The sequence below is a fragment of the Cornus florida genome, unplaced genomic scaffold, assembly GCF_030987335.1.
Source record: "Cornus florida cultivar Cherokee Brave unplaced genomic scaffold, ASM3098733v1 CherokeeBrave_3.0.0_Hap2_Chr03, whole genome shotgun sequence".
Taxonomy (NCBI): domain Eukaryota; kingdom Viridiplantae; phylum Streptophyta; class Magnoliopsida; order Cornales; family Cornaceae; genus Cornus; species Cornus florida.
In genome coordinates, this window is record NW_026775573.1 from 6148255 (window position 1) to 6165803 (window position 17549).

At 34.5% G+C, this 17549-nt stretch overlaps 1 protein-coding gene across 1 annotated transcript; it reads left to right on the forward strand.

The window, feature by feature from the left end:
* Positions 1 to 7630: 7630 nt before the first annotated feature.
* Positions 7631 to 14652, forward strand: LOC132301000 (SNF2 domain-containing protein CLASSY 4-like). The gene is made up of 6 exons (XM_059798300.1): positions 7631 to 7811; positions 7958 to 8200; positions 8351 to 10263; positions 11972 to 12127; positions 12262 to 14238; positions 14453 to 14652. The coding sequence occupies exons 1-5, from the start codon at positions 7631 to 7633 to the stop codon at positions 14170 to 14172; spliced, it is 4404 nt and encodes a 1467-aa protein (XP_059654283.1). The 3' UTR covers positions 14173 to 14238; positions 14453 to 14652.
* The last annotated feature ends 2897 nt before the right edge of the window (positions 14653 to 17549 follow it).

Here is a 17549-nt window from a genome sequence, read left to right on the forward strand (position 1 = left end):
ATTCAGCTGCACAAACTTATATAAGGAATCCAATAAGTCATTCAGTTTATTCAACTGCACAGACTTAAATATAAGGAGAATTATGTTTTTATAATTCGTGCCCTTCTTCCCAAAATAGGTAGGACTGAGTATTCTGAATCAGTCTGTCCCCAATATGCCACCGTCCCATACCGGTGCATATAATCCACAAAATCCATATAACTGATAGAACATGTAAAACTGTTCACCAATTTAAAATCCATAAGGCAGGAATTAGTATTTTAAGCTAAACCATACCTAGTATGCCACCGTCCCATACCGGTGCATACAATCCTTCATATCCAGGTAAATTACAAGGCATAAATAATAAGCGCGTAATTTACAGTCCAAAACCAACCATCCACATCGTTGCAGAATAGTATTTAGTATTTTAACAACTTAAAACCAAAACCATGTAAATTACAAACTGTGAATGATAGTACAGCAATTTAAAATCCAAAATCCAATTAATTACAGAAGATTTTTAAATGTTTCAGCAATTTAAATCCAAACAATTAACCATATAGTTGCAGGAGATGATTTAATAAATCAACAACTAACATCCAGAGCCTGCATAGATCACATCTAACACATCAATGACCATATAATATATTTAAGACCATTTTATAAATATATTACATCCCACTGGAATGCCTAAAAATAAGCTTAAGTATTTAAAACTTCATCCATCCACCAACCGTATACAATTGTACATAAGTGTTATACAGTTTGATCTGTTAATTTAGAATTAACCTTAAATCAATTTAGGGTCTTAATAACACCCAAAATTAACTATTTAATCCCCCCGTGAAGTCTTATTAAATTTCTAAAATTTAATCAAGCCATTTAGTTCCTTTCTCTGTTAGTAGCATACACTGTTGTATATTTTTACACTGCTTCATCCTTTGTCTTAAAGACTTAAACCATGCAACAATAAGTTTAATAACACTTAAAATTAACTACTTAGATCCTCTGTTAAGTCCCTACAGTTCATTAGAATCACTCAAAAGCTCAAACAGTGCTCAAAACACCAAACAGAGCCCTAGAAAACACTTTCTGGACGTAAAACAAATTGGAGCCGGCTCTTGGAATGGAAGAGCCGGCTCTTCCCCTATTGTAGCCGGCTCCAATTCCCTAGGAGCCGGCTCTTGCTGAAGGGGAGCCGGCTCTTGACTTTCTAGAGCTGGCTCTCTCCCTCTTGAGAGCCTCCAGTTCATCCCTGCTCCGTTTCCGTCAATCTGCTCCTTCTCCGATCAATTCCTACCCCTCTGCTTGTTTCTTAAACTGATCTAAATGATCTAACACCCTCCTGATAGCATCCCCAAGGTTTGATTATAGCAATTTAAATCAATTAACAGAAGTAAACTTGTGCAAAAACTGAAACCTCATGCATGGATTACAACGAAGCAAAATGCAACAGAGATCTAAAACAGAAATAGCAACCTTCCTATGAGATTTACATAACTCCCGTAGTCTTTCCATACTTAGTTTACAGTAGTTGCAATAAAAACAGAGACAAAAACTACGACAAAAACCCTCATGCTTAAAGGACATAAAACTGAACCAACTTGCATGCACTGTAACAGATATTGCAGAAATCATCACAGAAATAATTCAAAGCATACAAATGATTAATTTGATGTATAACATACATGAATGATTTAGTTGTTAATTTCCTTAAAACCCTAGAGCATATCTAGGTGCACAGAACACGGCTCAAAGGGAAAGAGGAAGATAGAACTTGCCTGAATAGGTTTGCAAACAAACCCTTGTTGCCGTTGGTCTCAGTTTTTCCGACATCCACTGAAACTTGTCTAACCTCCTAGAACCTCTGCTCCTTCCTTCTCCTTGGTTAAACCTTGGAACCCCAGTCGAAATTCTCACAAACTACTCTGTTCTCACCAAAACTCCCTCTGTAACTCTCTCTATTTGGTAGACTTTTCCGTGTAAAAGCTACGACAATATGTAACCCTAGGTTTAACATATACTGAGGTATTTATAATTGCAAGATTAAAACCCTAATCCACAGAGCCCTAACTTCGTCGGCCCACAAAGTAACCCAGTTTAGTTACATATCAAATGCTTATGAGACGGCTCCAAAAACCCTAACTAAAACGTATCTAAAACCCCAGTTAATGGGAATTACATAATTACCCTGTTCAAAAATTAAATACTTAATAAATAATTAATTTAATAAAACCCATTAATTAAATCAAATAAGCAAGTAACGAATCACTTAAAACACATAAAATAAATAAAACAATTAATTAAAATAAACAAACAAATAAAGAATTACACCCTTAATTAAAATAAACAAACAATTAAAAAAAATAACACAATTAATTAAAATAAACAAACAATTGGACACATAAGCATATAGATACAAAATCAATTTAAAAAGCACAAAAAAAAAATTTAAATTCCATTTTTATCCCTTTTGAAATTAGGGGTATTACAGGTCCCACACTGCTAACCTCAACCTTGGAACGGGTACTGACCGTATCCTAAAATAACAACAATAGTGGGTCAACCCCACGAGCAAGTCCTCTTTACTGTGACCCAAATCAGAGAATCAAATAAATTAATCATTATGGATGAGTACTATATCTGTATATATCCTAGGGGAACTACCCAATGTATAATATGACCTCAACCAGAATAGACGGTGATCACTTAGACTCACACTAGGTGGTTAAGTGTCTCCTTTCCCTACCCGGGAAATCAGCTATTATACATGGTGCACGGTACTGACAACACAGACTGTAAAGACTACACAGTAGTAACGCATCTCAATGTACTAATGAGTTACTGAGCATAACAATTAGGCAATACATGCCAATAATAATACTAAATATACTGAGTATGTCAATTAGGCAACACATGCCAATAATATGAATAAATATACTGAGTATATCAATTAGGCAACACATGCCAATAATATTAAACCACATACCCCGACAGCCACACATTTGTCTATAGCAACGAATGCATAAGGTATAAATGAGTCTAAACTTATTAGCCAGCTCACATGGTTCTATGTGGCAACACATCCATATAATATAAATGTGACATGATTAAACAGTCCATTTATTTCCTGAGATGCACACAGCATAATAATCATGGTTTATATATCATTTAACAGTATAAACATCCCATAAGATATCATGGATAATTTATATGACTAAAACCATGGCATTATTTAATTTAACAATAATGTTTGATACTATTGAATAAAATAATAACACTATTTATATTTAACAATGTCGTTAAATAAATCACATTCATATCCGTACGATAAACGAGCCAATAAATGCTTAGAAAAGATTAATCGGCCATAAGAATAATTAACGGGTAATAAAATAATAATTTCGTGGCCCGTTAAACCCGTAACTACCAACACAGGCCCTAAAACTCCAAGTTTAAGGTTCTGGAATTTACAAAACAGGCCCTAGGGGTATTCTGGTAAGTTCACGCAGCTGACAGGGCCCCTCACGCGCCGCCCTAAGCTCCCCCACGCGCAGCACAACCTTCCCCACTCTCCCACGCGCCTCCACGCTCGTCTGGCATCAACCACGTGCGCGCACGTATGGCTTCCTGCAGACGTGTCACTTCCTGGTTGGTTGGCTGCATCCGGACTCTGTACTCGCGTCACACCGGATCAATCTTAATGAGCCTAATTAATCCTACGGCCAATGATTCGCGCGCACCATCATATGGTGTTCCGCGCTACGCCGTATTAATCTAAGGATCCACAACCCATCTAACGGCTGCTGATCCATACGCATACTTGTTACAATACGCCGCAACACGCCAGATAGCTCCGGTCACCTTCCTCGCTGCCGGTGGCCGGAAACCTCGCCAGAGGCTTGCCGGAAATTGCAGAAAATGCCCGAAAAATTCCTAAAAATTCTAAAAAAATCTCTAACGCCTTAAGGAATTATTTTTAGCTATTTTGAACTTCATAGGATAATAACTAATTATCTACCATCCTAAATAATTAAAAAATCATTAATTTAATAAACTAAAAAAAATAATCATTTATTAAAATCTAAGCATGCTTTCAATGCTCCATCATAATCTAAATAATTTAAACAATTAATTTATGAATTCAAAGGGGAAAAATAGATAATAACTTGCCTTTTGGATTTAAAATAAATCCGCCCGTTGCGCGTAGTCGGATAAATTTCTCCTACACCGGTCCAAGCTCCTTTCTTTCTCTCTCTTCCTTTCCACACTTTTACAATGGCTCACTGAAAGCTATAACTTTTTCTAACTCCCTTCCATTCCTTCTAAGGTAGGCTAACTAATTTATATACAATTTATATAATATAAATAGTACAAATATCTAATTTTACATTTAACTAACCACATTCCCAACCATATAGCTTCAAGTCTACCCATAAACATTAATGAAATCCTATCATAATATCTAATTTCATCATAACATTATGATTTAATACTATTATTATTATTATAACTATTATTATTATTATTATTAAAGTATTATAATTATTATAATATGATTAATAAACTATTATAATTATTATTATTATTATTATTACATAAGAATACATTATATCATAATAATACTTTATAACACAAATATAATACTTTAATTAACTAATATTGCTTAATTAAACATAATCAACAAATAAAATTATTAATAATAATACATGCACAATTAAATGAACTCAATATAATAATGGTAAAGAAATCTACACATTAATTAATTCAAATAAACTAAACTCTTTAATAAAATACGGGGTATTACAACTGCTATTTCAGAGAGAGAGATATAATCGGGGGTTCAAAGGCCATATATATATATATATATATATATATATATATTGTATATATACATATATTTAAAAAAGATCATAAAAAATTTCACCAAATAGGATTTAATTTGCAAAACAAGAATTACAAATTGATTTTAGTTGATTTAAGAAAAAAAAATTAAAACAAAACCCATACGTACAAGTTAGCAGTTGTAGAGAGAGAGAGGGGGCAAGCTTGAGAGACAGAGGCTGAAGCTTGTGAACGGCGATCCCGAACTGGAACAGCGGGCAATGGAAACTGAAAGATATGGGTTTTGAACTTCTGATTCTTGTTGTAGTTTGCAGTTGCAGAGAGAGAGAGAGAGAGGGGGGGGGGGGGGGGGGGGCAATTTCAGAGTTGAATGAGAATAGAGATGGAGGCGATTAGGGAGGCTGAAATGATTTGCCCTAAAAATTTATATGACGAGGAGGCTGAAATGATTTGCCCTAAATATATATATATATATATATATATATATTAATAATAATATAATTAAATATATATAATATACGTATATACATATAATATATATAAATTTTTAAAAAAGAAAAAATATATATATAATAATATAATCAAATATATAAATTTATACATATATATATATATTTTGAACCTTTTTTAACCAGATATTTTAAATATTTTATTATCTTTAATTAAGTTTAATTTTAGTTTTCTTTTAATGTTTACAATTTGACTTGGAATGTGCCTAATATTAATATTTACTGATCCAAATATGAATGGTGGGAATGGTAGTTGAAAAAAAATAGTGATTGTGTCAAAAAATAGCATTTTGTATAAAATGTATCATTGGAACAGAATTGCTAAAATGTAGCATTTTGACACTATAGCACTGTCAAAACATAGATTTGGCATCCGAATTTAGCATTTTAACATCGGAGATGCTCTTAGGATGTTAAAGGGAGGTGGCACTCATTTTCTAAGCTCCTCCAATCAATGAATTTTTTATTTTATCTTTAAAATTCAATTCGAGATGCCCACATTAGACTTTGGGCGAGTCGAGAGCACTTGGATATATATATATATATACTAATTTCATTAACATCGTCTCAAATTTGGCCAAATATCACCCTCAAATATATTTCGAAATTAATTATCACCCAGACCCCAATTTACTTTTCCGTTATTTTTTCCATTAAAATGGTGCAAAATGACAAATTTATTCTTATTTTTTAAATTTATTTTAATCAAAAATATCAAAATTTTGAAATAACCAAATTGTCCTCATTTATTACTCTGTTACCTACAAAACTATTCATCTTACTCTTTTCTCCAAATATATATTTTTTGGTGTACATTATGAGAAATATATATACATATATATATATATATATATATATATAAAGAATAATTTTTAAAAATAATTATAAATTTATAATTATAATTTGGTTTGAAAAAATAATTATAAATTTATAATTATAATTTGGTTGTTGTAAATAATTTGGTGTAATATATATATACACATAAGGAATAATTTTAAATTTATATAATGAAGGTTAAAGGGTATTGAAGTCATTTTAATAATTTTTTAAGTCAACAACTAGTTAGAAGGATAATCATGTTATTTTACATACAAAAATATATCTAATGCATTTAAAAAATAATTATTTAAGTGTAAATGAAAAACGAATCAAAGATTTATAACGCCCGGTGATAGTTATTTTCCCCACCTGTAAGTGAAATTAATTCAAATAATATTAGTGACTATTCCCGCCCCTGGTAGTATTTTTCTTTTTTTAACAAGCTCCTGTTAGTAATTGGATAAGGTGGTTTTCAAGAGCACGCACGCCATGACATGAGTCCTGACTGTCCTTCACATTAATCACTGCATTTAAATACGTATATACGTAGTACTATATTAAATAAACTTGACTTTTAACAAATCTACCAAAAATAGAAAAAAAATCTATCCCAAAGTACCGGTTAAATTATGAAGCATGTCTACTCAGCCCCCAGTATCTGTATTGATTGGATCGATGTAAATGGTGTTGCAGTTGCGCCAACTCATTCATGAATTTTGTCTTTGATTTCAGGCACATAATGTGAAGACACCACGCTTTTGCTTGGAAAAAATACACACACGCACACATACATACATACATATATATATATATATATATATATATATATATGGGTTAAATGTAAAAAAAAAAAGAGAAAAATCCCACAAAAAAATTATTTTACCTTTTTTTATCAAAACTTTATTACTTATATTAAAATATATTATAATTAATTTAAATATTTTTATCTCATACAATATATTAATGAAAAATTAATAAAATATTTTAAAAAAAGAATACCTTATTTTCATGTAATATATTCATTAAAAATAAAAAAATTGATTAATATTTTAAAAAAAATTATAATAATAATTTTTTATTTAAATAATTATTTAAAAAATTAAAGATAAATTTATACAAATTTAATAAAAATATCTCATAAAATTAATATGAATTTTTTCATAGTTTATTTTGATAAAAAAAATATATTAAATGTAATTAAATAAGAAGGGACATTACGATCATTTAATAAAATATAGTATAGTCAATAGGGTATGTTATAATAAAATGAGATAGTTTACGGAATTTTATGTACAAAATATATTTAAAGTGGTTATTTGTAAATTCAAATATAGTTTTTTATTTTATTTATTTTTTATTTTTTATTTTTTCATATATATATATGTTCTGCTTCTCTCTACCGTACCATGAGGTTCCAGTAACTCTTTCTTTCCCCTTCTCTCTCATTTTCCTTTCCTTGTCTTTAGTATTCTGTCATGGATCATCGTTCTTGTATAGCAAAAAGGACCCGCTCTCAAAATGAGCTATACCATTCTCCTATAGCAAAAAGGACCCGATCTCATCACATCCAACGTTTCTTTGAAATGACGAAGAACACATATTCTTTGCCAAAAACCCGTAGAAAGAGAGCACGACATGTTTCAAGAGTGAATTTGGGTAAGATTTAAGATATTTGATATTTTGACTTTTGTTATGATCACTGATTTCTTAATTTTTGTTATGATCACTTGTTTGATGTTCAAGATGTCACGCAAAGTGTTAGTTTCTTTACAATATTGTTGTTAATAATCCTTCCTTGGTAGGTTGTAATGAGCAACGTGAAGAGACTAAAGCTGACGAAATGGATGAAAATGATTGTGACTCTAAGATGGAGTTTGAGCCAAAGCTAGGATTCAACGAAAGTGAAGCCATGCTGGAGATAGAACCGATAGCAAAAAGGACCCGATCTCATCATATCCAACATTTCTTTGAAATGACGAAGAATACATATTCTTTGCCAAAAACCCGTAGAAAGAGAGCACGACATGTTTCAAGAGTCAATTTGGGTAAGATTTAAGATATTTAATATTTTAACTTTTAATTGTTATGATCACTGATTTCTTAATTTTTGTTATGATCACTTGTTTGATGTTCAAGATGTTACGCAAAGTGTTAGTTTCTTTACAATATCGTTGTTAATAATCCTTCCTTGGTAGGTTGTAATGACCAACGTGAAGAGACTAAAGCTGAAGAAATTGATTGTGACTCTAAGATGGAGTTTGAGCCAAAGCTAGGATTCAATGAAAGTGAAGCCATGCTGGAGATTGATGTTGATCACTGTGATCAGGGGATGGGATTTGAAGGAAGTAACGTAGATCCGAAACCGAAACCGAAACCGGAACTTGATGAAAGCAAAGTTTTGGATGTTGATGATGATGAAAGCGATACTGGCATTGATGATCCGAACTCAGATCAATGGCTTACTTCTAGTGATACCGACAATGATGATCCAAATGACGAGGATTTTGATGCGGCCAGTGTTAGTATGGAGGAGTCGAGCTCTTCTTCCTCAGAGGAGTACGAGGAAGAAAACAATGAGGGTAATGAGAATGCAGAGAAGAAGGCATGTTCGGGAAAAAGAAATCGGACAAGGCTTGGTTTTTCAGGCAAGGCAAATGTGAAGAAAAATGGTAATCAATTGGATGATGTTCATGAAGAAACAGTAAGTAAATTTAAAGGCAATGAAAGTGATAAACAAGAGCCGGGGGAAGAGAATGGAAGTTCGAAAGCAGAGGAATTCGACACGAAATTGAGGAAGGCCGGTGATGTGAAGCAAGCTGGTGCACTCCAAGACTGTGATGGGGGACCGAAGGTTTTTAAAACTTATGAGTGGAGAAAAGGATCGGAGCGGAAGAAGCATTGTTATTCAACTAGTACATATGGGGTGAAGAAGGGTGATAAAGAATCCAATGGAACTTCCAAAGAAAATGGGAAGAGTAATGATAAGTTCAATGGTGATGGCGCGGAAAATGAGCAGCAACTTGGCAAAGAAAAGGGAAATCACAAAGAAGGGGAATCAAGGAAGACAACTGAGACAAAGCAACGAAGGGTAAAAGAAGATAATGATGCAGGTCTTGTTCGGAATAATGATAACTTTCGTGATGATGGAGTAGGAAAAAGAGAAAAAAAGTTTACTAATGAGCAGCAACTTGGCAAAGAAAAGGGAGATCAGGGAGAAGGGGAATCGAGGAAGGCAACTAAGACAAAGCAAGGAAGGGTAAAAGAAGATAATGATGTCAGTCTTGTTCGGAATAATGATGACTTTCGTGATGAAGGAGTAGGAAAGAGAGAGAAAATGTTTACTAATGAGCAGCAACTTGGCAAAGAAAAGGGAGATCAGAAAGAAGGGGAATCGAGGAAGACAACTAAGACAAATCAAGGAAGGGTAAAAGAAGATGATGATGTAGGTCTTGTTCGGAATAATGATAACTTTCGTGATGATAGAGTAGGAAAGAGAGATAAAAAGTTTACTAATGAGCAGCAACTTGGCAAAGAAAAGGGAGATCGGGGAGAAGGGGAATCGAGGAAGACAACTAAGACAAAGCAAGGAAGGGTAAAAGAAGACGATGATGTAGGTCTTGTTCTGAATAATGATAACTTTCGCGATGATGGAGTAGGAAAGAGAGATAAAAAGTTTACTTATGAGCAGCAACTTGGCAAAGAAAAGGGAGATCAGAAAGAAGGGGAATCAAGGAAGACAACTAAGACAAAGCAAGGAAGGGTAGAAGAAGATAGTGATGTCGATCTTGTTTGGAATAACGTTAACTTTCTTGATGACGGAGTAGGAAAGAGAGATAAAAAGTCTCCTAAGAGAAAGCCACTGAAAGGTTCTGATATCTTTAGAATTCTTGCTGACTCTGTTTTGGATAAAGGAAAACCACTTGAAGGTGAGGCTCATGAACAAGAAGATAAGCCTTCAGATGAGTATACACTACCCTTGATCTTCAAGTTTGAAGATCAGGAGCCCGAGCCAGCGGAAAAATCTGAATTTGAAAAAATGGTTGATAACTTATTTGCTGAGATGGACTTCGCTCTAAAATCCGAGGAGATGGGTAGCTTTGAACATGAGGTAAATTCTCAAGTAGCTTTGATTCTCCTGAGGTAGTTTTGATCCTTTCGAGTAATAAAAAAATTGTATGCACTAATTTTTTTTTTTTTTTTTGTCAAATAAGTGGATGGTTAATCTTTTATGTTATGTAAGTTATCTCACAAATAATGTTGAGCACAGGGAAATTTCGACACATAGTTGTAATATTTCTCTTTATGATAATGTCTAGTGTGGTCGCACAAACAACTTTGATATAACACATAAGGTGATGTAATTTTCAAAAAAAAAAAAATTGATGTAGCAAGTTTAGAGGCTGTTGATAGACTCTAAAAATCACCTTTGTCAAGCAGGGCAATTAATTGAAACGTGGTTTATCTGTTGAAGTCTTAACACTTAATCTAGAAGAAAAGTCTTGAAAAGAAAAGGTGGGAGTTGTTATTTTGTATCTAAATCCGGAAAAGCAAGAAAATGAGAGTGAAATAGGGTTCTGTTAGAAAATGAGTACCATTGAAACAAAAGGAGCGAAGTAAAACTGCATTCAACTGTTACAGTTAACTGTATTGTTAGTGTTCCTCTTCTGGCCTCTTTTGCTTAGGAGTTGACTTGCGTGATCAACTCTTATAGGTCGGAAATTTGTGGATTGATAGAAAGGAAACAGAGTTCACTGCATTGTTCTAAATTTGAAAACAAAAAACAACAGATGATTATAAATAATTAGAATTTCTACTTATTTTAGATAAATTTGTGATTGTAAATGTTAAGTAGTATATATTTTTATTGCTTGGTGACCTCGATTGTATGTATAATGCATTTTATTTTGGAGTTTTGATCACTAGGGTCAATGCTTAATTGATGCAATGGGTAAAAGATTGGACTGCCAAACAAAAAAATGCAGATTTACTATGAGAGCAGCCAGTTTGTACCCAATCTCTCTTTCCTTGCAGCATCGATTAATGGAGATCAACACCGATTAGTGGATTTTTTGAAATAGTAGAGAACGGAAATAAGAAAATATAATAAGAAGACTGGAAGGAAATTTTTTGTAGAGAACTCAGACATTGATTAAATGGTGGATAACTTGTTTGCCGAGAACAAACTTGCAATTAAAGCAAATAACTGAAAACTTTTATACAAATAGTGTTAGTTTTATTTTTTTCTTTGGGACTAGTTGCATTTAGTATAAAACAAGCATGAGGGTTTTGCATCCTTTAAACAGAAAGACTAGAGAACTCTGGTTTCTGTGATCTCAATCTTGGCTTTATTAATTTATTGTATTTGTTTTTTCTTTTCTTCGTCTGGCCTAGGACAAAAGCTTAGAATCGTCTTAGAATTCTTGTCGGAAATTCTTTAAACCAGTATCATAATTATCCAAAATGAAGGATAACTGATTTTCTATCTTAATTGATGCATCTAATTTTTTTGACTCTCTGTTGAAAGACACAACAAACTCTTAAGACCCTATTCATTTCAAACAAGTGCAAATTTTAATCATTTTGTGGTGTGTCTTAAATGCTATGTTTATTACTTTTCTCCTCTATTTTTGGGTAACTAAATATCGGAATCATAATGACTTTTAAAGTTGCATTGAAGTATTCCAATGCCTGTGAATTCCTGGGACAGAAAGATACAAGGATCAAATATGGAATTTAGCAAGACCAAATCATACTCTCTTTCCATTTACATAGTCCTGAGAAATGTTTGTCACTAAGAGCTCTTGTGATTTCTACAGGTCAATGACAAGACAAATGTTCCAGAAGCTGAAACAAATCAAACCATCCTTTGCCAGCTAGGGAAACATAATCTTGTCCTTGATGAGCAAATTGGAATAAGATGCCTCCATTGTTCTTATGTAGACCTTGAGAGTAAATATGTACTACCGCCTTTGGTAAGGAATTTCCACCCTCCATTTATTAATGTAATGCTCCACAGTAGTTTTAGAATCAAGAAACTGTATGAAGTCCATTGACTCTAACAAGCTATGTTAATGAACTTGTTAATTTTCTATTTTGACAATTGCAGAGAACATGTACTGCCAAAGCATCAGATAGAGTAGATTATATTGGCAGCAAGGACTTCCATATGTTTGACAAACTTGATTTTCAAGCTTCAAGAGATAATTTCAGGGACCCTTTCAATCATACCAAAGGCACTGTCTGGGACATCATCCCCGGTATCAGAGAGAGCATGTATCTTCACCAGCAAGAAGGTTTTGAGTTCTTATGGAAGAACTTGGCAGGAACCACTAACCTTGCTGAGTTGAAGCATTCCAATTTAAATGAAGCGGGTGGCTGCATTATTTCACATGCCCCTGGAACTGGGAAAACCCGCTTGACGATCATCTTTATCAAGACCTACTTAAAATTATTCCCAAATTTTAAGCCAGTCATTATTGCTCCAGCTAGTATGCTTCTTACTTGGGAAGAAGAATTCAGAAAATGGAAAGTTGAATTTCCATTCCACAACCTCAACAATCCAGAGTTCTCGGGTAAGGAAAATAAAACAGCTCTTAGATTTCTACGGGAGAGCAAGTGCCAAAATAAAGATGCAGTTCGTATGGTGAAGATGTATTCATGGAGCAAGGACAAAAGCATCTTAGGGATAAGCTACAGTTTGTTTGAAAAGTTTGCTGGACAAAAAATCATAAAAGGTAAAGGAAAGAAGCCGAAGAAGGTTGTTCTTGATAAGAAGTGGAGGAAGATGCTGCTTGAGTTGCCTGACATTGTAGTTCTTGATGAAGGTCACACCCCTCGCAATCACAGGAGTTGCATTTGGAACACGCTTTTGAAACTCCGAACGGAAAGGCGGATCATACTTTCAGGAACTCCATTTCAGAACAATTTTGGTGAGCTCTTCAATACATTACGTCTTGTAAGATCAGCAGTTGCAGGCCTTCTTGCCCAAGAAAAGACTTTCGCAGACACGATTTCATCGAGAGGTGGGAAATACGGCAGAAAACAGTGGAGGGGAGAAAGGGCTATTTCAAGTAGAAAAATTGTTGATGATGCCATAGAGAGGCTTAAAGCCACCATAGCACCATTTGTCCATGTTCACAAAGGAAGCATTCTTCAAGAAAGTCTTCCTGGTTTGAGAGACTGTGTGATCCTTCTAAATCCACCCTTATTGCAGAAGCATGTTATTGAGAGAATAGAAGGTCGCCAATTCATGATGGATTACGAATATAAGGTGGCGTTGGCCTCTGTCCACCCATCTCTATTACTTCATTGTTCTTTGTCTCAGAAAGAGAATTCCATCATTGATCATAATAAATTAGAACGGCTCAAGCTTGATCCTGACAAAGGTGTTAAAACAAGATTCGTCATGGAACTCATCCGCCTTAGTGTCGCAATGAATGAGAAAGTCCTGATCTTCAGTCAGTTTATCCACCCATTAGAATTAATAAAGGACCAGCTTAGAGAAGTTTTTGATTGGAATGAAGGAAGAGAAGTGTTGCAAATGCAAGGGAAACTCGATCAGAAGCACCGGCAAAATATGATAAGTATTTTCAATTGTCCAAAGGGTGATGCAAAGGTATTGTTAGCATCAATAAGGTGCTGTTCTGAGGGGATAAATCTGGTTGGTGCTTCAAGGGTTGTTCTGCTTGATGTTGTTTGGAATCCATCGGTACAAAGGCAAGCTATAAGTCGGGCTTACAGGCTTGGACAAAAGAAACTTGTCTATACTTACCATCTCATGACAGCCGGGACAACAGAGGGAGACAAGTATTGTAGACAGGCCGAGAAGGACCGTCTATCTGAGCTGGTTTTCTCTTCCACAGAGAAGGAGAAGGAGAAGGAGAAGGAAAGGAATTGTACTGCAGTTTTCAATGACAAAATTCTGGATGAGATGATAGGACATGAAAAGCTGAAGGATATGTTTGAGAAGATAGTTTATCAGCCAAAGGAGACTAATTTAATTGTAAGTTTTGGTTAGGGTTCACTGCAATACACAGTTTAAGCAAATTTGGCAATGTCAAGATTTTGGATATTCTTCTTTAAGGTGTGTGCAAGACTACGGTATTTCGTTTATGTTCTATTACAAAACTCAAGTTGTCATTTTTTTTTTCCTCACTAGATCATGAGTGTTCTGGTAATGATAATAACTCTGGAATATTGCTGCCAGATCTATAATGTCACAAGTGGTATTCTCTGTTAAAAAACTTGTGATTGTTCTGGATTGGAATAGCTAATCATGTTTCATTTAATTAATGCAGGTACTCGACAGCACCTCTCTTGTTTCATTTTGTTATGTGTTGTTGTCCTCAAACGAGTCGAAGTACTTTTTATCCAGGTGCATAAAACTACAGTTGTTCCATTTTGTTATGTTGCCCTCCAACGACAGTTTGTACATGAGTGCTCGTGTTCCATTTTGTTCCGTACTCTTGCCATCAAAAGAATTTAAGAACTTTGTAAATATGAAGGTACTCACAGCACAACTCTTGTTCCTTTTTGTTCTGTACTGTTGCTATCAAAAGAATTTAAGTACTTATCCCAGAGGCATATAAACTGATTGACTGTTTGTTCAATGTTTTGAAATTGTGAGTGCTCTTACCTCTTGTTCCAGTTTTTCTAGCACTATTGCCATCAAAAGAATTGAAGGACTTTTTATCCCAGGTACATTTAAAGTTTTAAGCCGATTGGCCGTTTGTTCAATGTTTCGGAATTGTAAGTGCTTTTGTTCCATTTTGTTCTGCATTGTTGCTCTCAAAAGAATTTAAAGTATTTTATTTTTTATTTTTTATCCAGGTGCAGATAAATTGATCGACAGTTTGTTTAATGACTTGGAATTATAAGTTTATATCATACTATCTTTCAGTATTTTATATATAAACATGCTACTCAGGCTGAGTCGCCATAAGCCAACTCTCTCTCGAAGGTTAGTGAGATCCACCACCTCCCTTGTGAGAATCATCTTATGCCTTCTCGAAATGAGAAGCATTTTTCTTATTTATTGTTGATCCATTATATGAACTCATGAACTTAGTTATATTAAGACAGAATTGCAGCTCATAGTTCAATTGTTAGATTCTAAAAGTTTAAACAAGAGAATATTTGGTTTACATGTTGATGTTATCCGCCTGTTTGTTTTGATAGTTTCTTAGAAAGATAATGCAAAGTAAAAGGATTATAGGCAGCACAACAAGGCATACTTAAATGGACAGATCTCTGTTTGCAAAGCCAGGCACGCCCATCGGTGTCTAGTCCGAGTCTCCTAGTATTCCTTCTTCTTCTTCATGCAATTCAGGGAAGTAGTTTTGCTCTTTGATAGAAGATACGGTCGATCTTAGAAACCTAGGATTTGTATCCTAAGTGGCTAACTGATGTTGAAACATTCATTTTTAGGCATGCTTCAGAGAATTACATCACCTAATGTGTTATCAAAGTTGTTTGTGTGAGCATTCTAGACATTATTATAAAGACAAATATTGCAACTACGTGTCGAAGTTTCCCTGTGCTCAACATTATTTTGTGAGATAACTTGCAATGACATAAAGATTAACCATCCATTGTAATGCACACAATTTTTTAATTACTCAAAAGGATCAAAACTACCTTTGGAGAATCAAAGCAACTTGAGAATTTACCTCACAAGGATCAAAACTTCCTCTGTAGAATCAAAGCAACTTGAGAATTTACCTCATAAGGATCAAAGCTGCCCATCTCCTCAGATTTAAGAGCGAAGTCCATCTCAGCAAACGAGTTATCCACCATTTTTTCAAAATCGGATTTCTCTACTGGCTCAGGCTCCTCATCTTCAAACTTGAAGATCAAGGGAAGTGTATAGTCATCTGAAGACAAGGGCTTATCTTCTTGTTCATGAGACTCACTTTCAAGTGCTTCTCCTTTATCCAAAATAGAGTCGGCAAGAAATTCTAAAGATATGATCACCTTTCAGGTTACGCCTCCTCTTAATAGGCTTCTCATTTCTCTTCTCTGTGCCATTTGTTGGTGTCACTAACCTCAAAGTTTTCATCTCGAATAATATAGAATTTAGTATCCTTCTCCTCTTATAGCCATGTTTCAGAATCATATCTCTCCTGGCCCTTCATATTATAGCATTCACTCTTCTCTATTGAAGGTTTGTGCACTTTAATTTCTGCATCATTATCTTCCTTTACACTTGCTTTCTTTGTCTTAGTTGACTTCCTTTAGTCCCCTTCTTTCCAACCTCCCTCTTCTTTTCCAAGTTGTTCATTTTCGGCACCACCACCACTGTGTTGGGTTTATTTCCTTCTATATGGAGGAAAGCCCAAGTGGGTTTTATTAAAAGCCCAAAGCCCAGCCTTTAGGGAAAAGAAAACCCTAAGGAAGTTAGTATAAAAAGAGAGAGAGAGAGGTTAGCCGCAAGGGAAAGAACAAAGAGAAGAAAAACGCAGGTTTGTCCATTCTGCCCAGGTTTGATCAAACATCCGATCCCGCTTCGTCCGTGGTCCGATCAAGCTGAAATTTGGAGGAGAGGTTCACGATTCAGTGACGCACAATCTGAATGGTGGAGATCAGATTTTGAGCTCGGGAACAGTGATTCGTGCCCGTGAACAGTAACTGGGTTTTGGTAGAAAAACGCAAGTTTTTCTATTCTGTCCAGATTTCATCAAACGTCCGATCCCGCTTCGTTCGTGGTCCGATCGAGCTGAAATTTGGAGGAGAGGATCACGACTCAATGAGTTAAAATCTGAACGGTGAAGATCGGATTTTGAGCTCGAGAACAGTTATTCGTGCCCGTGAACAGTAACCGAGTTTTGGTATTTTTCTCTTCAATTCTCTTTGTTTTTTTGCCAAGATTATTACTATCTTGATGAGATGTTTTGTAGCCTCTAATTGCGATTAGAGAAGACTTTGTGTACCCATTATTTGGTTGATAGTGGAGATTTTAATTGGACTAGGTCCCGTGGTTTTTCTTCCTTACACTGGGGAAGTTTTCCACGTAAAAAATTGCTTGTGTTCTTGTGGCTTGGTGTGATTGATTTGTTCTCTATTATTTTCAGCACATATAAAAGTAGAGATATATTATATTTGCTTGCATATAGGGAGAAAAATTATTCCGCTGTGTTTGTTTTTTGTCATCTCTCCCAACAAAGTGGTATCAGAGCCAGGTTCACAGATTGCCAGATTGGCAGTTTGAGTTATGGAAGCAAATACGAGTAGAATGATTAATTTAAATGGTTCAAATTATCACATATGGAAAGGAAAAATGGAGGATCTTCTTTATGTGAAAGATTATTACCTACCGGTGTTTAGTGCTGAAAAACTAGAAAACAAATCTGATGTGGAATGGACTTTGTTACATCGACAGGTGTGTGGGTATATCAG